The sequence below is a fragment of the Colobus angolensis genome, unplaced genomic scaffold (genome assembly GCF_000951035.1).
Source record: "Colobus angolensis palliatus isolate OR3802 unplaced genomic scaffold, Cang.pa_1.0 Scaffold5, whole genome shotgun sequence".
NCBI lineage: Eukaryota > Metazoa > Chordata > Mammalia > Primates > Cercopithecidae > Colobus > Colobus angolensis.
Window position 1 is genome coordinate 18,199,833 of NW_012118487.1, and position 23,350 is coordinate 18,223,182.

Consider the following 23,350-nt stretch of genomic DNA (forward strand, 5'->3'; position numbering starts at 1 on the left):
AAAATGCAGAAATCACCGGTCTTCTGTGTCACTCGTGCTGGGAGTTGGAGACTGGAGCTGTTCCTATTCGGCCATCTTAAGTAAAATAATCGCTTTCATTCTTTTTGGAGAAAATAATACTACTAATTAATTCATGTAAGTTTGCCTTTCTCTCTATACATTAAGTATATGCAGTATTTGGCTTTCCAAAGCCTTCTTATAAAGTTGAAATATCACCGTTTGTTTTTTCTTTTCTCTTTTTAGATGTAATTAGGTTATACTAGTACAGTATATAAAGTGTAACTTTTAGTAAACATATTAAAATATCCTTTTTTTAAATGTTAGCAAATCACTAAAGAATTAGATTTTGAATTAAACATTAAAATTGTTATAATGTTTTATCTCTCATGTTATAAATGCTTTATCTTTTTTGTTAGTTTTTTAAATGTCTAGCATATCTGTAAAGATGCCTTAGAAAAAGAATCATGGAGAAATATGTTAGACTACAGAAGATTGGAGAAGGTTCATTTGGAAAAGCCATTCTTGTTAAATCTACAGAAGATGGCAGACAGTATGTTATCAAGGAAATTAACATCTCAAGAGTAAGTATATTTTTAGTTTGGTTTCATGAGTGATAGTTTGGTTACATTAGAGCTCATTGCTAGGGATTTTCTTTTTTTTTTAAAAAAAAAAAAAAGATAATTGATAACCGAAAGCAACAGATTCCTTTATTCCCACTAATATCAGAATAGCCTATATATATTCTTTCAGATTATTTCTATGATATGTGCTTATGTTTATGTGTTTAGAAAAATGTACTTGCTGTTCTGTAACCTAATCTAGTTTGGACATCTTAAAATGTTTCTACTTTCAGGTTCAACTCATTCTTTTTAACTTCTTGCTGTATTTTGTTGATTGAACTGTATTAATACTGTTATGTTTTAACCACTCGCCTATTGATGGACTGCTAGGTTGTTTATTAATGGTTTCATGTACTATTTTCTTTTTTCCTCCCACTTAAGATGTCCAGTAAGGAAAGAGAAGAATCAAGAAGAGAAGTTGCAGTATTGGCAAACATGAAGCATCCAAATATTGTCCAGTATAGAGAATCATTTGAAGGTCAGATAAATTATGCGAGAGAGTTAAAAAATCCTAAGACGTTAATAAATCTTTTTGTGAATACATTCTTAGGAAAAAGATATCATTTTCGCTTAAAAACATACGCATGTGAATATCAGCTTGATTCAATGACAATACTGATATCGTGCCTGCATAATTTATGTTATTTTATTTTTTAATTGAGACAGAGTCTCACTCAGTGGCCCAGGCTGGAGTTTAGGGGCATGATCTCGGCTTACTCCAATCTCTGCCTCCAGGTTCAAGTGATTCTTGTGCCTCAACCTCCCAACTATGCCTGTTTAATTTAATACTAGCTGTTATTAGTGATTTCTTTAAAAGAAGCAATGCAGTAAGTGCAAGAATTTGGACAGAGCAAGAACAGTAATTTACATATTTTAGAACTGAACTTCCTGTAAGTGCTGCCACCACCACTATTGTAATAGTGAGGTATATTGAAAGTTTTCTCAAGTTCTTAAAATATTATAGCTATAATACTGTTTTGGAACTATACGCATTATATTTAATAATGCAGGTATTAAGATAAGTCAAAGCTTCTCTAAAGGCAGGTCAAAGTGGTTTATTGAAGTCCTACCCAAATATTCTCATTATTATAAAGATAAGTCAAAGCTTCTCTAAAAGCAGGTCAAAGTGGTTTATTGAAGTCTTACCCAAATATTCTCATTATTATAAATTTCTATAAACTAAAAAACAGATAATCTAGGTTGAAAGTAGAAGATAATTGAAATGACTTGGGGACATATTACATACCAGTTTCAGAGTCTGAATTAGAGCTAAAGTTACTATGTTCCCAGATGAACTCAGTGTCTACTGTAAAAGTATGTTCTACTTTTATAAAAATGTGATTCAATGATACATTATGTCATAAGGTACTGTATTTTTTATGCTAGCAGTGAAATGAAGATTTATATTTCACGTGAAAAAGTACAATATTAACCAACTCTTGCTTTTCAGGACCTTGAATTTTCGCTTATCTTTCTCCTGGCATCTGTCTTTTAGTTTCTTTTTTTTATTGTTGTTAACAAAATTTTAATGTTTCAAGTTAAAAGGTTTTGAGCAAATATTCCAGCAGATATTTTGAATTTGTATTGACTGCTTCACATAGAAACATCTGTATGATTCAAAAGGGGTGGCATATTTTAAAAATAAGGCTTTATTATTTCTCTTAGTTTTAGAAGAATACATGCTCATAACAAACATAAATGATAGCATACTATATGTAATTTTTTGCTTTTTCTTATGCTACATACATTATAACATCTATATACATGTTTTATAAATAGTGAATTATACAGTTTTCAGGAGTTTTTTTCACATTGTAATTTCTCACATGTGTATTTGGATGATCTTTCCAGGTCAACCATAGAAAGTCATTCAGATTCTTAATTAGCTTTATCATATAGATTCTTGTCCCAGTGGCACATTACAAACAGTAGATCAAAAGAAAATATGTGCACCACAAGTGACAAAAATGTCACCACAGAGTATGAGAAATAAACACTTCTGGAGGGTGGGTGCAGTGGCTCACAACTGTAATTTCAACAATTTTGGGAGGCTGAGGTGGAAGGATCTCTTGAGCCCAGGAATTTGAGACCAGCCTGGGAAACATAGGGAGACCCCATCTGAACAAAAATTTAAAAAATTAGCCAGGTGTGGTGGTGCATGCCTGTGGTTCCAGCTACTATAGAGGCTAAGGTCGGAGGATTGTTTGAGCCTGGGAGGTTGAGGCTACAGTTAGCCATGATTGTGCCATTGCACTCTAGCCTGGACTCTGTCTCAAAAGAAAAAAAAAATTACTACTGGAAATAAGGCCATAGCACAGACAGTAAAAGAAGTGAGAACTAGGAAAACTGTTCTTTGAGTTGTGATAGTCTCAGTGCTATGTAGTGATTCAGAAAATGTTAAAAGTGATATTGGCCACTCTTTCTTACTTGAGAAGTAAGGGATGGAAAGGATGATTAAAGTGTTCTTCTAAGCTGGACACAGTAGCATGGGCTTGTAGTCCCAGCTGTTGGGGAGGCTGAGGTGAGAGGTTCACTTGAGCCCAGGAGTTCAAGGTCAGCATGGGCAAAATAGTGAGACCCTTTTTCTGGAAAAAAAAAAAAAAAAAAGCCTAAATTAAAAAAAGTGTTCTTCTAGTCCTTTCTACCCATAGGACGAAACATAGAAGTCCCTTTCTCTGTGGACTGAGACATAAAGGTGGATGGGGCAGTGCCCATCTTCATGTTTGTTCACAAATCATGTACAATGATTTAAAAAGTGCATAAAATTAAAGAAAGCTCCAAGAGGGTGGAAACTGTGTCCTGTTATGTCCTATACACTGTTGAATCCTTAGAGTTTATCACAACATTTATTATTGTATTTGTTTAATAAGTAAGTGATTAAAGTGGATAAAACAAAGCAGATAATTAGTGGCCAGTTGGAAAACAAAGATAAACCATCTCTGATATGATATATTGGTGGAAAAACATGATTTTATATGTGACATTTAAGAAATTGTATTTATTGAATGAAATCAAGTATATCTGCATTTTTTTTTATATATTCAGAGATGTTTAGGTCAATGTGAATAGCACTATTCAATAAAATGGTGTATTTTTAATAGAAATCATTAATGATGGAGTTTTCTGTTAACCCAAGTCATTATATAATCTTTGTGACCAGTATGCCTTGACTTTGTGCCCTAGTTCTTTTGAGTATGGTCCTGTTCTTTGTTTAGCAGATCTTTTTAATAAGCCTTTAAGTACCTCTAATTTAGCCATGCTTTTGATATATGTTTTTAAAAGTGGACTGTAATGTTTGTATTTTGTAGAAAATGGTTCTCTCTACATAGTGATGGATTACTGTGAGGGAGGAGATCTGTTTAAGCGAATAAATGCTCAGAAAGGCGTTTTGTTTCAAGAGGATCAGGTAAGTTTGCATGTAGGAAATTAACTCTTACTCTATTGAGAAGTAGTTCAAAATTTGTTTTATTTATGTGTGTATTCGTTTTTAACTATAAATGCTAATCATAACTACTAGGGCAGTTTGGTATCTTATCAATATTTTAATCATCTTTCCCTCTAATTAGCTGCCACCTTTATTCAGTTGCCCATCTCATTTAGTCTGTGATGATGTATTGTTATCTCTGTGATGTATGTTATATATGACGCGTGTCTATGTATATGCCTTAATTATTCATTATAACTGACTAATTAGTCTATGTCCTGTCAGTCTGGCTTACCGCTGCGGACCATATATTCCTAAAATATGGCTTTGCCAGGTAACTCCAGCTCTAGAAGCCTTGCATTGGCAACTGCATTAAATCTAGTCTCTCTTTTGATTTCCAGAATCTCTAAAATATGGCCCTTTTCTACCTAAGCAGCCTTATTTTTTTGTATTTCCTAACCTGTACCTCTTTTCATTTACTTTAACAGATATTTATTAAGCACATACTTTGTGTCAGGCACTGGGCCACATGTTTGTACATCTCCTTCTCCTCCCTGTGTATTTGTTCTTATTATTTCATTTATTTTGGTAAGCTTTTTCCCCAAACTTCCTGTTATTAATACTCTACCTTTTTTTTAGCTCAGTTCAAGTCCCAGCTTCTTTAAATTTTCTATAACTACTTTAATCTGTGATCTTTTCCTTCTCTACATTCCTATCACATTTCTCATTATCACCAGTTCTTAATTTTAATTGCCTGCTTTTACATAGGGGAGTAGGGGGAGCATTGTGCTAGCAGTGTTGTATTTGTTATCTCTTCTAATTTGGATAAGTTTTTTCAATTTATAAGGAATCCAAGAGAAGTTAAGTGACTTGCCCCAAATCACATAGTGTTTGAACCTGCCTCTCACTATAAAGTTTGTAACATTTTCTTTTCACACACTTAAATTCTAAAAGTATTGAAGTATACAGAAATGGAAAGTCTTCTTTCTCCACCCTTTCGTTCCTGAGATTACCACTGCTTTTAGTTTGCTGTATTCTTCCAGACTTTCTTTTCCATACTTAACACATGTACATATATACATTAAGACACACACATTCAGTAATGGGATATTATTATTTTTAAGATAGGCTCTCACTCTGTCACCTGAGCTGGAGTGCAGTGGCACCATCACAGCTCATTGCTGCCTTGTACTCCTGAGCACAAGCAATTCTCCCACCTCACCCTCCCGAGTAGCTGGTGCTACGGGAATGTGGCACTGTGCCTGTCTAATTTTTTTAAAATTTATTTTATTATTATTATTATTTATTTATTTATTTATTTATTTTGTAGAGATGAGGTCTTGCTGTATTGCCCAGACTGTTCTCAAACTCCTGGCTTCAAGCAATCTTCCTACCTTCACCTCTCAAAGTGCTGGGATGATAGGCATGAGCCACTGTGCCATTTCTGGCCAGGCACAGACGTGGTTGGGTTTGAGTCCTTGCTCTACTTATCAAGTTGGTAATTGTTCTGTTAACAAATTCTGAGATTATTTTCTCATTTGTTAATAGGGAGATACCTACTATACATGTGGTGAAGGTCAAATCTTACAATGTATGTTAGTATATACAGTGCTATTTTTATTAGAACATTGTCAGATATGTTTCATTGTCCTTATTTTCATTCATTTATCCCTATCGAACTTTAAAATGTTTGCTATTAAATGATATTCCCTTATAAAGCACGTTGATATTCTATAGATTTAATTCTACTCTTTGATAAGTACTCTTAGTACATAGTGGGGTGTGTGTGTGTGTGTATGTGTGTATCTTTTCTTCCTGGAAATTATTATGGAGTTCTGTTTAGTTCATCCATCAGTGAAGTTATTCATCATAAATGACAAACATTTGGCAAGCCATTCTTTTAAGTTAATAGCATTTTTTCTCCCCCTCTGACTAGCAAGTTTTGTTAGCACAAATAAGGATACTATTTATTTTAGCCTATTTAAAATAAGAAGAGGTCATTTAAACTACTTTCTGGGCTTTGAAACCGGAAAGCTTAGAGCCCTATTAGACTGCAGCTTAGCATCAGTTTGAGATGATTTTATCCATTTCTAGAATGTAAGTGGGGAACAGGAAGATCTGTGAAACATGATTCTCCAACTACTCAAGCCACTCTCTCAGTGGTACTTCCTTGTTTGCATCTTTACTGGACAAAAATCTAGTCAGGTTAAGAAGCAACCTAAGTCTGTGACTTCATTAATAGAAAATAATGAGATGAACTAAGTACATTCCGTTAGACAGTCTCTATGTAGATATTTTAAAGATGTACCAGTCTTTTTGTCTTATTTGCAAGTTTTGGATGAGTTTTTTTATAGTCTCCCCACATGTGACCATAAATAATTTTCAGAATATATTCTTGATCAGAATAAAGTCTGGCCTCATTAGAATTGGTCGAAAAATTTAGGTGCAGCAAGAATGTTAATTAACTCGCGTTTACTCTGAAAACCTAGAGCATTATATTATCAAACAACTACTAAGGTTACAGAATTGATTTCTGTATATAAGTTTTCATAAAGAATCTTGGATTGAATTTTTTAAAACTCTGTTTGTTCTTCTATCCTAACGTCAGGAAACTGAGCCCAATACATTTTCTACCAAATTTCACCTGTAGTACATATAAATTGGGGTGAATTTTTTTCTTTTTGAGAGTCTCTAAATATTTCAAGGTCCCTGGTTGTTAGGAAGTGACTTTACCACTTATGACTCAGGGATCCTGTAAGTCAGATAACAGGACAGTTTCCTGGAAGCACTATGTAAGTATTGGTTCCACACATGTTTCTTTCTTTTTTTTTTTGAGACGAGTCTTGCTCTGTTGCCCAGGCTGGAGTGCAGTGGCGCAATCTCGGCTCACTGCAAGCTTCGCCTCCCAGGTTCATGCCATTTTCCTGCCTCAGCCTCCCGAGTAGCTGGGACTACAGGCCCCCACCACCACGCCTGGCTAATTTTTTTGTTTTTTTTAGTAGAGACGGGGTTTCACCATGTTAGCCAGGATGGGCTCTATATCCTGACCTCGTGATCTGCCTGCCTCGGCCTCCCAAAGTGTTGGGATTACAAGCATGAGCCACTGTGCCCAGCCTGGTTCCACATATGTTTCTTAGTAGTGGGTTTGTCATAACTGATTATGTGAAAATCATCTCAAATCAGGTCCTCCAGGTAGGCCTTGGTTGCACAGTTGATTTGTCCAGTTACATTCTGACCAAAAGGAGTATAGATTCTTATTGAACCCATGAAAATTACAATATTGTCCTGAAAAGTAAAAATACATAAAACTATTTGCTTCTGATTTCTGAGTAGAATATTAAGATCAAATATCATTTTAAGTTTATAAAAGCATAATCTAAATTGAGAATTAGACATAGCTTAAGAAAAAAAGGGCTTCCTCATTTATTCATTAAATTTTGAACATTATACCAATCATATTCCAAACAAATAATCACAATTAAATTTTATTTAATTCATTTTTCTTTCCTAGTAATTCTTATTCTTGATCTGGGGTCAAGCAGTTAGCGTTCGTGATGTTTGTCAGCTTAAGGACTAAAAAAGTCTTAAAGAAATTCTGACTCAGTTCATTGATAAGTTCCTTGATCATTTAAGCAATGTTAGGTCAGAAACTTGTACCCAAGAGTCTATTTTCTGAAGTGCCAGTAGTTCAGCATTCCTAGTGTAGTCCTTTTCAGGAGCTTTCTGGCAAGCATCAAGCAGCAAAGTCTTACTGATAATGAGACGGAAAGACTGTGGTTAGTTTATTATAGTAACCAATAATAGAATAAAATGCTCTTTTGGGGTAGAGTACATGGATTTGATAAGGGCTTGATGAATGTTTTTCTTGAGGATAAAAATGGAGAGCGAAGTTACTGACAAATTTCCAGGGCCTTCTCATAAAGCATGCATTTTGTGAAATATTAATAGTATTTTACCTATATAGGCTTAACCTAGGAAAGGCTGAGCATCTTTTTAGATTTGGCAAGCCTTCCCAGGCATGTCTTGTAGCAGTGTTGAGCTAATAGTTATAGTGAGAAGTATCTGAAATTTTTTTTTTCTAACAAACAGGTAACATTCTTTGGTTACTTAATCAAAGTGACAAAATATTGTGAAATATAGATGAAGGAAATAAAATTATAAGGATCTTCACAGTGAGGAACCTTTGTTCAAAAAACATAATCAAATGCTAAAATTCGTATAAAGCAGAGAAAATTATTCTGGTAGACATGAAATATCTACTCTTTGAGCAAATTACACAGACAGTAAATGGTAAGGTTTCTTTCTTCTGATTAGGAACTCCAAGATCAGTTTACTATTCTAATAGAGAAGCCAAGTTAAAGTTTTTCCATTAATACAATGTTTGGCAATAAAAGCTTCTCATGCCTTTAAAAAATTAATGAATCAACCCATCAAAACTGAGCATACTTTGGGAAAATTCTAATACATTTTATTACACATAGAAATCTCAGTTTTGGAGCAGAGAAGATGGATCGTAGTAGTGCTTGGTGCTATAAGGCAGTCTGCACTAATGCAAAATAACATACAACTGTAATTCAGACAGTTATAATTACTGTATGGTGCTTGGTATAGTACAACATAACATTTGAATTTAAAAGTCTTCTGAACAAGAGAATCCCATTTTCGAAACAGTATTTTGTAAATATTAATATGGAACTAATGTGTACAGTGAAATAAAAAGCACAGATTAGAAGCAGGGTTACAATTTTAAAGGGCTTCCCTCTCCTCCAAGTCCTACCCCATGTAGTCAAACCCTAATGTAGCAAGAGTCTGAGCTAGGGTAGACAAAGGGAATGAAAATGTAATACTTATATTTTACAAACTGTGCCTTCCTTCTCTGCTTTGCTTATATATTCCATCAAAAACTGAGCTCAGGAATCACCTCCTCTGTCCAGCTTTGTTTTATCACCTCCAGGCTGCATTGGCTCTCCTTCTCTATGCTTCTTCAACTCAGCGCATTACCTCCCTTTAATTACTGGTTTACTTACCCATCTCCCTCTATAGTCTTTGATATGGATCGATAAACAATGACCTGTGAACCAAATTTGGCCCCCATCTCTGTTTGTAAATAAAGTTTTATTAGAACATAGCTAAACTTAATTGTTTACATATAATCTGTGGTTGCTTTTGTGCTATAGTGGAAGAGTTGAGTTGAGACAGAAACCATCTGGCCTGCAAAGCCTAAAATATTTACTCTCTGGCCATTTACAGAATACATTTGCTGACCCCTGGTCTCTGAGCTCTTTCATTAACTTTTTTTTGCTAGTTCCTGCACATATCTGGTACATTTTTGGTACTGAATAAATTTTTTGTCAAATTAAGAAGTACAAGTACGGGAAATATGGTAATAGAAGAACACTATCTGTGAAATGAGACGAGTAATTTCTAAGGTGTGTTCCATTTCTACTGGTAAACTCCATTTTATCAGTAATACTCAACATAATTTTCACTTTCTTTTTCCTTATCTCTCCCTTGATGAATTAATTGCTGTCTTATTGTATCTATCTCTGTTAAAAAAACTTATGCAATTATTATAGGTATTTGTGGGTATATTCCTTACCACTGTACAGACTCCTTAGAGAACTGTTTTTGATCTCTATACTTAAAATGCCTTACATGAGTATAGAAAGTACCTTAACAATCTGTGTAATCCTCATTAAATATCTGTAGAACGGAACTAAGAGTTTTTTTTTTTAAAAAAAAAAAAGAGAGAAAATAGTTTTTTAAAAAAAGAAAAATGCTGAACAGGTAAAGTAAAAAGTAAACATGTTACCTTTCATTCCCTCTTCTGCAAATCCACTTCCCTGAGGTAAACACTGTTAACTGATTGGTAGTTATCCTTTGATGCTTCCTTCCTTTATTCCTTCTTTCCTTCCTCAGTGCACACACACAATTAAATAGAGTTCAGGTATGGAATATAAACATATTTTTTTAAATAGAGTTATACTATGCATACTGTTTTGGAACTTCCTTTTCTCACTTAATAGTATGTAAACAGTATACACAGAAGTGCTTCGTTCTTGTCAGTGACTGCATAGAATTTCTAGTATAGTGATAATACAATATACTTAATCAGGCCCCTTGAATATTCAGATTGTTTATATTTTTGAGTTCTGGCTAACAGTGCTATAGTAAATATCTTATATATGTCGTTTTATATTTCTGATAATATTTGTAGGATAAATTTGAAATTGAAATTGCTGTTTCAAATGGTATGTGAATTTAAAATTTTCACATATTTTGACAAATGATTATAATTAACCTTTTCACAAACACCTGTGAGAAAAAGCTTATTTCCCAACATTCTGACCAATAGTATGTATTATTTCATTTTAAGCAAGATAATATGGTATCTTAATTTTTTTTTAAATTTGGCAGGGAGTTTAGTACCTTGTATATGTGGTTTTTGACCATTTTTTCCACCTGTCATTTGCCTCTCCAGTCTTTTATCCACTTCTTATTTTGCCTGCCAGTACTTTTCTCAGTGATTTGAATAACTTTTGCATCTTAGAGAACTAGCAATCTATCATTTATGTTGCAGGTATTTTTTCAAATTATTATTAAACTTGATTGTGTGTATTTTGCTCTACAGTTGTTTTAAATTGTATGTAGTCAACTTTATCAGTCTTTGTCTTATGACTTAAGCATTTTATGTCATGTTTTGAAAGTCCTGCTTTAGTCAGTTATTACAGATAATTAACTTATGTTTCCTTTTGTTATTTTATGTTTTTTTTTTTTTAGTTTAAAAATGCCATGTACTTGGAATTATTTTGATGTTAACAATGAGATAGAAATTAAGCCTTTTTATTTCCAAGTGGCTATCTCCAGAAAAGAGTGTTTATATATGATAAATGTGGGAAGAGAAAAAAGTCAGAGATGTCTTCCAAATTTCTGGCTTGATTTTTTTCCTTTTGTGATTTTTATTTATATTTTTAAAAAGCATCATAGAGGTCAGATTCAGTGGCTTATACCTGTAATCGCAGTACTTTGGGAGGTCAAGGCAGGAGGAACACTTGAATCCTCAGGAACTCCTGAGGCCAGGAGTTCAAGACCACTAACCTGGGCAACATAGCAGGACCCTGTCTCTATAAAAAAAACAAAAATGAAAAACTAGCTGCCTGTAGTGGCATGCACCTGTAGTCCTAGCCACTTGGAGGCTGAGGCTGGAGGATAATTTAAACCCAGGAGTTTGAGGCTGGAGTGAGCTATGATAACACGACTGCACTCCAGCCTGGGTGATAGAGCAAGACCCTGTCCCTAAAGAAAGGGGAGGGAGGGGTGTTATCAAAAGAAGATGTATTAAAAACAAAGAAGAATCACCTGTTTGTCTTAACATTATAAAATATAAATTATTTCCATTTTCACTTATAAAGTTACTTTCCACATTTGTTTTGATTTATAAGAGATGACTCAGTAGCATCTCTTATATTTTGGATTTCGTATGTGGAGAGCTTGTGTTGACCTGAATATCTATTTAATGTCAGTGCCTGCAGAGTTAAAATAAATTGTAACCTAAAATATTTTTTTAAGGATTTAGTTCCTCTCATCCCTAAATATTCTTGAATTCTTTTAATGGTCAGGGAGAGGCTACTGTGAATTGTAAGTTTTAAAAGAAATGACAGATCTGATTTTTCTTCCTAGATTTTGGACTGGTTTGTACAGATATGTTTGGCCCTGAAACATGTACATGATAGAAAAATTCTTCATCGAGACATTAAATCTCAGGTATGTTATTCTGACACTGATAACTTCTAAATGGATAAAGACATGGAACCTTCATTGTCTTGGGCCAAAAATTTTTGAACCTGATTTAGTATGCATCAAATTATCTGTCTTGTCTCTTCACTCTTATCCTATTCATCTGCATCTGTATTAGATCTCCTGCTTGCTTCCCATATTCTAAAAATTGCTTTCCTTCCCAGTCTCTAAAACTTACAGAACATTTTTTATAACTCCAAAAAGAACCTCATACCCGTTAGCAGTGAGTTCCCATTCTCCTCCACCTAGACTCTGGTAACCCCTAATCTACTTTCTGTCTGTGTGGATTGGCCTATTCTGGACAGTTTATATAAATGGATATTATGAAGTATGTGCCTTTTGCCTGCCTATGTATGTATGTGTGTATGTATCTATCTATCTATCTACGTATCTATCCATCTATCATTTTTGAGACGGAGTCTTGCTCTTTTGCCCAGGCTGGAATACAGCAGTATTTTTTCAGGCTCACCACAACCTCCACCTCCTATCCAAGTGATTTTCCTGCCTCAGCCCCACAAGTAGCTGGGATTTCAGGCACCTGCCACCATGCCTGGCAATTTTTTGTAGTTTTAGTAGAGATGGGGTTTCACCATGTTGGCCAGGCTGATCTTGAACTCCTGACCTCAAGTGATCTGCCTGCCTCAACCTCCCAAAGTGCTAGGATTACAAGTGTGAGCCACTGTGCCTGGCCCCTTTTACCTGTTTCTAAATCAGACTGCCTTTTTGTTGTCATTGTTGAGTTATACAAGTCCTTTTCTTGATAAAATTTTTTCTCAAATACATGATTTGTAAAAATTTTCTCCCATTTTATGGATTGTCTGTTTTCTTGATGGTGTCCTTTGATGCACAAAAGTTTTTAATTTTGATAGTCCAATTTATCCTTTTACTTTTTTTGCTTGTACTTTTGATGTCATATCTAAGAAACCATTCCCTAGCCCAACAGCCTGAAGATTTATTCCTATGTTTTTCTCTAGGAGTTTTATATTTTAGTTTTGATATTTAGATCTAGACTCCATTTTGAATTAATTTTTGTGTATGATTTGAGGTAGAGGACTTCATTTATTCTTTTGTATGTGAATATCCAGTTTCTCTAGCACAATTTTTTAAACTGGATTTTAAATTTTAGGAAAAATGTTGACTCAGAACTGGACTGTAACAATATTTCTAGGAATTTTTTTCCTGTCTTTTACAGAACATATTTTTAACTAAAGATGGAACAGTACAACTTGGAGATTTTGGAATTGCTAGAGTTCTTAATAGGTAACATGAATTTTAAACTTTGTTTTGATATAATGTTTTCAGCAAACCTTCGATCCATGATGATGTACATGTGATAATTTATAGTATCTTTAAGTATGTTGTTTACTGGGATGTTGCTTTATTGGGGCATGTTCTGAGAAAGGCATCATTAGGTGATTTTGTCAGTGTGTGAATATTGTAGAGTGTACTTACACAAACCTAGATGATAGAGTGTGCTACACAGGCAGGCTGTATGGTGTAGCCTATTGTTTCTAGGCTACAAACCTGTACAGCATGGTCTGTAGTGAATACTGTAAGAAATTGTAACACAATGGTGTATATTTAAACATAGAAAAGATAAAATATAAAAGTTAAAAAATGATATTCCTTTATGGGACACTTACCATGAATGGAGTTTGCAGTACTGGAAGTTGCTTTCTGTGAGTGAGTGAGTGGTGAGTGAATGTGAAGACATAGCACATTTGTGTATGCTACTGTAGAGTTTATAAACACTGTACACTAAGGCTATACTAAATTTATTAAAAAATAAAGTAATTGTTCTACAATGTATGTCAGTCACCGTGTCACTAGGTTATAGGAATTTCTGAGCTTCATTATAATCTTATGGCACCAGCATCATATAGGTGATCTGTTGTAGACCAAAAGCAACATGAATGTGGCACATGACTGTATCTTAAACTTCTCCAATAATTTTATTTTTCTTCTAGTACTGTAGAGCTGGCTCGAACTTGCATAGGGACCCCATACTACTTGTCACCTGAAATCTGTGAAAACAAACCTTACAATAATAAAAGGTATTTAAAATGATACTCATTGTATGATGTATTTCCTTTCTATCTTTTTGTTGTCATGTTTATTAACCTTTAGAATACTATTCCAAAATCAGTAATACATACATGTAAACATATATGTATATACAAAATGTTAATGTATGGTGAGGGGAATTGTAAAAAAGCTATTTGATTATCTTGCTGGAAGAACCACAGAAAGAATCACCTTATTATTTATGTTATAACTGAAAGTAGAGTGCTTTCTTTGGTCTTTTTCTTCGTGATAGTCACTTCTTATTGAATTATTGCTAATATTTCTTGAATACACTCTAAGCCAGGTAGTGTTTTGAGTTCTATGTATTCTCTTAGTCTTCACAATAAGTTTGGGAGATGTAGGTATTAATCATTCCTCCTCTTCTTATAAGGAAACCAAATGCAGAGAGAGGCAAAGTAACGTCTTTGAAATCCTTGAGTCAAATAAGTGGTGGAATCAGCATCCAAACTAGGTGTCTGGCTCCCAAGCCCATATTTCTAATCACAGCACTGTAGTCTGGCTAGCGGACTATATAATATGTGGGTTGAAAGAGCAATTCTACCATTAAATTCCAGCTACCCTTTATTTTCTGTCTCTAATTGGAAAATCCCAACCAAGATAACATTGGTCAGTAGCTGTTGCAAATTTCTTAATAAATTTTTAATGTCCATTAAATTTTTTGTTTTATAATTTTTAAATCATGGTATTTTACAAATAATTGAAAAAAAACTGAGTTTTATGAAATAAAAATAAATAGAATTTACATGAATTTTTTTGATATTGTTCTTTTAAATATTAAATTTCTTTAATGGAGCTTCAGAGTAATTGTAGGGGCAACCATTTCCTTTTTCCAATCTGAGAGAGCTACTTTTGTCATTTGGTTATGGTTGAAATTTTTAGTTTTAAAGGAAATTTTTTCTGCAGCACATATTTTTCCAAAACACTTTTATGCTGTTTATGTTTCCTTTAAATAAAAAAATTTTAAAGTACATTCTGATACTTAGAGAAAATTTCTCATTTTTATCTTCTCTAGTGACATTTGGGCTCTGGGGTGCGTCCTTTATGAGCTGTGTACACTTAAACATGCTGTAAGTAGAAGTTTCTGAAATATTTTTAAAGTTATGTTAAAAAGCGACTATAATGTTTTTATTATATTTTAAGTTCTATTATCTTTCAGATAACCCTCATCCTAGAAATTCTCCTCTAAGTCCGTTTTTACATTTCTCATTTTTTCTGAAGTATAAATTGATTTTCCCTTAATATATATGCATATCTAGTATATTTGCTATTTTTTCATATTTCATGCTGTTTTCCAGAAAATTATTTCTAATGACAGAAATGAATTTTGCTGTTTTCTTAATGTTAAATTTAGTATGAAGTTGATATTCTAGCTTAACAAATTTTACTAGTTTCATTTTAGTGAATTCTTTCGAAATACCCAGATTGATTTGGAATTGAACTAATTTAAAGAATTTCATTCAATATACTCATTGATGACTTTTACCAATTTAAGTAATCATTAATTCAGAGTATTTAAAATTTTTACTTTGAGACTTTTTTTTTAATAAAGTGTAGCACACTAAAAAGGGGGAGAGTTGTTGTCCTAAGTAGGTTTAATCTTAATAAAGCAGTTTTTTGAAATGGAAAGTGATTAACATTTTTTTACCCACTGATTAAACAATATTGTATTTTCATTACAGAAAACTTCAGAAAATAGATGAAAATATAAATAATTGAATAAGGATCATAAGCAGTTCTTCCAGCCAGTATTGACTACCTGTAAAATGAAAAATTTTTTTTTTCTTCCCCAAAAGTTTGATTAGACTTTATAAGAAGTTTTATAACCTGATTTTATTGCTTAATACTATTTGGGGAATATTTTTTCTTGCCATTCTTTTTAATAGTTGCATACTCTTTTACTATATTGCCTTAGATTTTTTTTTTCTTAAGGAAAAAAGCATAAGCTGACAAGGTCATGTGGGATGGTGGTTATCAGACGCTTATTTGAAATAATTGATCAGTTTTTCTGCAACACAGTTATTTTAGCTTTAAACCATTGGTTTGTGGGTTTTAAAAAAATCTTTCCGTCTACATTGTCCTGTCACCATCTCTTCTGTATTTTGGGATTGTTTACTCCTAAGTAGCATGTGTCTTAAGATACATGAAATCCAGTAACTTACGCTTTATGAAGAGCATGTCAACTGAGTGATAAACGAAAGTGCATTGGAATAGAGAACCACATCTTTTCTGCATTTAGGATTCCTATTTAGGTGTACAGATGTTTCTATAAGATTGAATTTACTCAGATGACATTTAGGAGAGCTCAACATTTAATAGAACTTTTATAATCACTGATACCTAATTTATAGTACATTTTATTTTCTTAATGTGTATATTAAGATAATGTACAATTTTTCTGTAATATTTTAGTGGAGATGTCAAAAGCTTAATATTGCCTTCTTTCAAGATGAAATCTTCAGATTTTAAACTGCCCCACCTCTTGTTTTCTTTTTACTTTAAAGTTTATGTTGTGTTTAATTCTGACATATGTATTCCTATTAAGATATTTTTATACTGCTGATTTCCATAGCTTTTAGGAGCATCACACGCATACATAATAGTGAGCATTGTCTAAAAGGAAAGTATTAGTAGTTTTATTTATTAATTTTCCCCCAATACTTTTAGTTCTGTAGTTAATTTCTTGTTCTAGTCATTACAACAGAGGCACTAAAAGGCAGGTCTTAAATGAAGACCCGCGGGTTGTTCTTTTTCTGTTTGTGGTTCTTTGGCCCTAATTTTGCTACCTCTAAGGCATAACCTTTCACCATTTGATTATTGTCGTAGTTTATGAAACGTTTATTTAATACATCCCATCTTTAAGTATTTTGAATAAGTAAAAATTATTCTTATTTTGTGAGGGCTGATACTAATTTATAGATAACCAACTAAACTTTGCTCTAGAAAACATATTCTAATTATTTGGAAGAGGATGTGTTTCTATTCTATATTGGTAGGAAAAGAACTATTTCTTATTATTGATATTCTCAGTTTCAATTTATATATGTTTCCTGTATGTTATTTATTTTCTGGACTTTAGTTTGAAGCTGGCAGTATGAAAAACTTGGTACTGAAGATAATATCCGGATCTTTTCCACCTGTGTCTTTGCATTATTCCTATGATCTCCGCAGTTTGGTGTCTCAGTTATTTAAAAGAAATCCTAGGGATAGACCATCAGTCAACTCCATATTGGAGAAAGGTTTTATAGCCAAACGCATTGAAAAGTTTCTCTCACCTCAGGTATGTTCTTTTTCCTTTAAAATTAAACAGTAGGGTTATGTTGCTTAGCTAGAACATAGCCTCCAGTGTTGAGGAGAGCACATCTGGACCTTGGGGGAATGGTGTGCCTTTTTCAGACTACATTAGTGCTACTTTCCTTTCTGTGCTCTTTCTTTTTCTTCAGATGAGAGTATTGCTCTGTTGTGCAGGCTAGAGTACAATGGCAAAATCATAGCCTACTGCAGCCTCAAACTCCTGGGCTCAAGCAATCCTTCTGCCTCAGCCTCCTGAGTAGCTGAGACTACAGGTGTGCACCACCACACTCAGCTAATATTTAAAAAAAAAATTTTAGATACGTAGTCTCACTATGTTGTCCAGGCTTGTCTTGAACTCCTGGCCTCAAGTGGTGCTCCTGCCTTGGCCTTCCAAAGTGCTGGGATTGTAGATGTGAACCAGTTCGCCCAGCCTTTCCATTCTTATGTAACTGTTTTCTTAATGTTTGCTTTCTAGTTATGCATTATTCCTCTGTTCTCTGGATTTCTAACTGTAAAATTACTGAACATTTCTATGCTTCACTTTCCTCACCTGTGAGCAAAGGGATTATTGAATGTATCTGTGAGGTTGTTATGAGAATTAAAAGTCATAATACACATAAAGTGCTTAATGTCTAGCATATAAGTGCTCAAAATATTTAATGTCTTAAATATTACCTACATATCAATGTATTTTACTAATACACGTTTTTTTAAAATTCTTTTTGAGACAGGTTGTAGTTCTGTTGCCCAGGCTAGAATGCAGTGGCATGATCACAGCTCACTGCAACTGCCACCTCCTGGGCTCAAGCCATCCTCTCATCTCAGTCTCTCAAGTAGCTGGGATTATAGGCACGTGTCACCATGCCCAGTAAATTTTTGTATTTTTTGTAGTAACAGGGTCTCACCATATTGCCCAGGCTGGTCTCAAACTCCTGAGTTCAAGTGATCTGCCCACCTTGGCCTCCAAAAGGGCTAGGATTACAGGCATGAGCCACCACGCCCGGCCTATAAATGTATTATTAACATAATCTATATGATTATAGTTATATTCTTTTTGATAGGAAATGACTAGAAACCATTTATATGTAGGTATACTAGATTACTGACTCATGATTTCTCCTTTAGTGCACACATAGGTGCATAATTGTTGAGTTTCACTGAATTTTAATTTCATAAGATTTTTAAAGCAATCTATATCAAATCAGTTAGCATAAGTTATAAAAATGTGATCACCTGAAATTGGAATTGTTTTACTTTTCTGGTTTAGTGCGGCGTTTGTTAAGTAACTGTTAACCTCCAGTAAATAAGATATTCAGCAAAACTATAGTTTTGTTATTAGGAGAAGGAAGTATCATATGTCCTTCTGGCTTAACAGAACATGCATGTGACCAAATACTCTTCAGAAAACAGAGATGTTGATTTTACTGTTACTACCAGGAGAATGCATTAGTATGCAAGAAAGCCAACTAACATTTGGAGATTAAAGGTTACTTGTATAGGTCATAACAACAGCCTTTGAAACGTGGGTGTCTTACAAGACTCCTTTGTTATAAATAACGTTTGCGAGGACACTTTTATTATGTAGTGTACTATTGTACTATTATGTAGTGTACTATTGTTTTTTTGGCAGCCACAAGAGAATAAACAATGACTTCATTTAGTCTTGCTGAGGTTTCTTTCTCGCCATACCAGGAGTTGGGACATATAGTCTCAAGGCTGAGGTACTGGAATTTAACTAGCTAGCAATGAAAGAGAAAATATTCAAGCTTAAAATGTGCAAAACTTATAATATGAAAAGAAACAAGGGCAGATTGTGATTATTCACAAATGGAATATTTGACATTATGTGTTTAGTATATACATAGACCGTACTTGTTACTGTTTAAGCACCACTTAGATTTCATTCTTCGTGAAAACCTTTATCTGCTGTTCCTCAGATTTATTTTCTACTATATATCACTTGTTGTTTAAAGATAAAAACCTTTATCTGCTGTTCCTCAGATTTATTTTCTACTATATATCTACTTGTACTTAGGTGAGATGCTTTGTGGCACTTTTATTGGTTTGTTTGTTTGAGATGGAGTCTCACTCTGTCACCCAGGCTGGAGTGCAGTAGTGCAGTCTCAGCTCACTGCAACTTGCACCTCTGGAGCTAAAGCAGTCCTCCCTCCTCTCAGCCTCCTGAGTAGTTGTGGTATATTTTTTTAAAGACTATAACTGTGAAACAATTCATGAGCTTTACTGTAACATATGAACTATTATTTCCAGTATCACTATAATGCTCCCTACCATTTTAGTACCTAATTCTCTCAAGACCATCAGCCATGGTTGATAGGGCCTAGTTTTTAGTCTTGGCAGCATCTTCCTGGATATGGCTTGAAAAACTATGGATAAGTTCTGATTCATTAGGAATATAGGGGCTGTCCAGTGGAATGCTCTGTGACAATGAAAATGCTCTATATCTGCATTGTTCAATGTTGCAGCCACTAGCCACATGTGGTTAGTAAGCACTTGAAATGTCCTTGGTATAACTAAAAAGCTTCATATATATTTTCATATATATATATTTATCTTAAATTTTAATTCAAATAGGTGCATGTGGGTAGTGGCTACTCTATTGGACAATACAACGTAGGGATTTCAGGATCTTCTTCGATTCTGTATGCCCCATCTCTCAATTCACATGAGCATTACCACAGGAAAAGAAAGACTTCTCCAACAGTGGAAGAAATGATTCAATTTAGGGACAAGATTGAGATCATAAACCACCTGTTTTTTTCCAAGAAAAAGAAAAGCAAAAAAAATGCATTTTTTGAGAAGAGAACACACATTCACATAGTTGCCCTAAATTGCCTGTGAGCCAGACTTGGCTGTTACATTTGTCTGCTAACGAAAAGGTTCTCAAATTTGAGCATGCATCAGAATCACCTGGAGGGCATTGCTGAGTCTCACCACTACAGTCTTGGTTTCAGTAATTTTAAGGTGGAGACTGACAGTTTGCATATTTACTGAGTTCCAGGTGATGCTGATCCTGCTGGTATGAGACTTTGAGAACTGCTCTAGGGGTTTTCTTAATGGAAAAAACGACCCCCTCGGATCATGTATTTTTTTGCCTATCGGAGTGTCTGGACCACTGTTACTATAGGAAGATTCTCTCACCAAGGCCCAGTTCTCTTGAAAAAAGAGAAAATTCACTTGCCTTTGCCTTCCCCACAAAGTAAGAAAAAAAAGCTTAAACCGAGTTAACTCTTTGTTGGTATCATAGTTTTGAACTTAAGGAGAGAAAAATATGGAGTAAGGAGAAAAAATTACTTGCAGAAAATATAAATGATTTTTGTTCCTGATTTATAAACATCTATGTTTATAAATACTGGAGAATATATAATGGAGAGTTTATACTAATACTAGTATATGAATGGAGACATTTGTTAAATTAAGAATATTTACATATTTATCCAATAACTTAAAATTAATTATAATTTATAATTATGAGTTACAAAACTCATTGGCGATGTTAAGCAGATTCAGAGTAAAGTTAAAATAACTGAGAGATTACTAGATAATTTCTTTTGATAATGAGGTGATTCTTCAGTAGTTTTGAAGAAAATTGAAGGCTATGGATGCACATAGAATATAGAGATTTTTCCAGATAGGTAGTTGTGTTAAATTGCCTGAGAGGAAATTGGGCCGGGTGCGGTGGCTCAAGCCTGTAATCCCAGCACTTTGGGAGGCCGAGACAGGCGGATCACGAGGTCAGGAGATCGAGACCATCCTGGCTAATACGGTGAAACCCTGTCTCTACTTTAAAATACAAAAAATTAGCCGGGCGACGAGGCGGGCGCCTGTAGTCCTAGCTACTCGGGAGGCTGAGGCAGGAGAATGGCGTAAACCCGGGAGGCGGAGCTTGTAGGGAGCTGAGATCCGGCCACTGCACTCCAGCCTGGGTGGCAGAGCAAGACTCCGTCTCAAAAAAAAAAAAAAAAAAAAATTCCCTGAGAGATGAAATAGGCAAGTAATGTATGGATGCCTACCTTGCTCATTAGATTAATTTGAGAAGAAAGCCTCTATCTGGAGAACTAATAAATTGGTGCTAGGCATGGTGGCACATACCTTTAATCCCAGGACTTTGGGACACTAAGGCAGGAGAATCACTTGATCCCATACATTTGAGACCAGCCTGAGCAACGTAAGGAGACTCCCATCTCCATAAAAAATACACCAAAAAAAAATTTTTTTATATCAGCCTGGCATGGTGACACAGGCCTGTGGTCCCAACTAATTGGAGGCTGAGAGATGGGAGGGTTGCTTGGGCCTGGGAGGTCAAGGCTGCAGTGAGCCATTGTTGTCTCACTGTACTCCAGCCTGAGTGACAAAGTGAGACCCTGTCTCAAAAATATACACCCATAGATACATGCATAAATAAGATTGGGAGGGAGTTACCATGAGAGGAATTTATTGAATGGATTTTTTTTTTAAATTTTTCTTAATTTTTAAAATAGAGATGAGATCTCACTATGTTGCCAGGGCTGATCTCTAACTCCTGTGCTCAAGTGATCTTCCCCTCGGCCTCCTAAAGAGCTGGGATTTCAGGCATGAACCACGACACCTGGGCTTCTTTTTTTTTTTTTTTTCTTGGTTTTGGCAACATAAATATTACTGAAAAAGGGGAAAATGTATTATGATTAATGGGTAGGTTTTTTATTTTGAAAATGTAACATCTTTTCTGATTTTTTTTTTTTTTCTCTTTCAATCTAAGCTTATTGCAGAAGAATTTTGTCTAAAAACGTTTTCAAAGTTTGGATCACAGCCCATACCAGGTAAATGAAATCTGATATGAAACCTTTCATCTGTTTGTGGTAATCAAACCTAATTAAACTGGAAATATATGTTGATATAGTAAGTTGGGATAATTCTAGGATAAATTTAATCCAGAGGAAATGCACCTTAGAATTATTAATGATTTATGGCAATATATAGTTTCTTAATAACAACATTCTCATTTCTTGTCCATTTTATTTAAATGAAATCTGGCCTGAAATCTTACGTCTTTGATGCCTAGCTGATATTTTGAGAATGTTGTTATAGAATTATAAAATGTTCAGTTTTGGTGTAAATCTTCATATAAAATATTATCTTTTTTTTTTTTTTTTTTTTTTTGGGATGAGGTTTCACTCTTGTTGCCCAGGCTGGAGTACAGTGGTGCAATCTCGGCTCACTGCAACCTCTGCTTCCTGGGTTCAAGCAATTATCTTGCCTCAGCCTCCCAAGTAGCTGGGATTACAGGCATCCACCACCAAGCCCAGCTAACTTTTTGTATTTTTAGTAGAGATGGGGTTTCACCATGTTGGCCAGGCTGGTCTCAAACTCCTGACCTCAGGTGATCCACCGGCCTCAGCCTCCCAAAGTGCTGGAATTACAGGTGTGAGCCACCGCACTCGGTCATAAAATATTTTCTTTGAGAAATAGTTTGTATTCTGAATTTTTTTAAGTAAGTGAATGTGAAGTCAAGCACTTTATTAAAGATAGGTTTTATTTTAAACAATGTGACCAGTGGTATTAGAATCGTTGTAAGATTGTGGATATGGTTATATACTATGTGTGTGTATTTAGATGTATCTATGTGAGAGGGAAATCATTTTTTTCCTGAATAGAATGATTTCAGAATGGATTTCTAAAATCAATGGAAGTTATTTAATATGTGAAGGGTATATTGTTTTTCAAACGTAATTCTTTGTACTACTACATTTTGAGTTTGGATAAATTAATAAAAATAGATATCATAAAAATGAGCCCATTTAGCTAGAAGTGGTATGACAGTGTGTTCTCAGGAAGGCAAGCTGCATTTAGCCCTTCTTTTTTTTTTTTTTTTTTTTGAGATAGAGTCTTGCTCTGTCTCTAGGCTGGAGTGCAGTGGCGCGATCTCAGCTCACTGCAACCTCTGCCTCCCAGGTTCAAGGGATTCCCCTGCCTCAGCCTCCCAAGTAGCTGGGAATACAGGCGCTCGCCACCACGCCCGGCTAATTTTCCGTATTTTAGTAGAGACGGGGTTTCACCCTGTTGGCCAGGATGGTCTCAATCTCCTGACCTCATGATCCACCTGCCTTGGCCTCCCAAAGTGCTGGGATTACAGGCG

The 23,350-nt window shown here is 34.6% G+C and overlaps 1 protein-coding gene across 5 annotated transcripts in view; it reads left to right on the plus strand.

The window, feature by feature from the left end:
• The window catches only part of NEK1 (NIMA-related kinase 1), a 204,946-nt gene that overhangs the window by 14,413 nt on the left and 167,183 nt on the right, over nucleotides 1-23,350 (plus strand). For all 5 annotated transcript variants that reach the window (XM_011959631.1, XM_011959633.1, XM_011959637.1 and 2 more), the window contains 9 exons: nucleotides 417-581; nucleotides 1,002-1,098; nucleotides 3,929-4,026; nucleotides 11,725-11,808; nucleotides 13,034-13,101; nucleotides 13,809-13,895; nucleotides 14,939-14,993; nucleotides 17,003-17,203; nucleotides 21,974-22,034. In XM_011959631.1, the coding sequence (XP_011815021.1) occupies nucleotides 465-581; nucleotides 1,002-1,098; nucleotides 3,929-4,026; nucleotides 11,725-11,808; nucleotides 13,034-13,101; nucleotides 13,809-13,895; nucleotides 14,939-14,993; nucleotides 17,003-17,203; nucleotides 21,974-22,034 (868 nt within the window). In that variant the 5' untranslated portion in view covers nucleotides 417-464. The remainder of the gene's footprint in view (nucleotides 1-416; nucleotides 582-1,001; nucleotides 1,099-3,928; nucleotides 4,027-11,724; nucleotides 11,809-13,033; nucleotides 13,102-13,808; nucleotides 13,896-14,938; nucleotides 14,994-17,002; nucleotides 17,204-21,973; nucleotides 22,035-23,350) is intronic.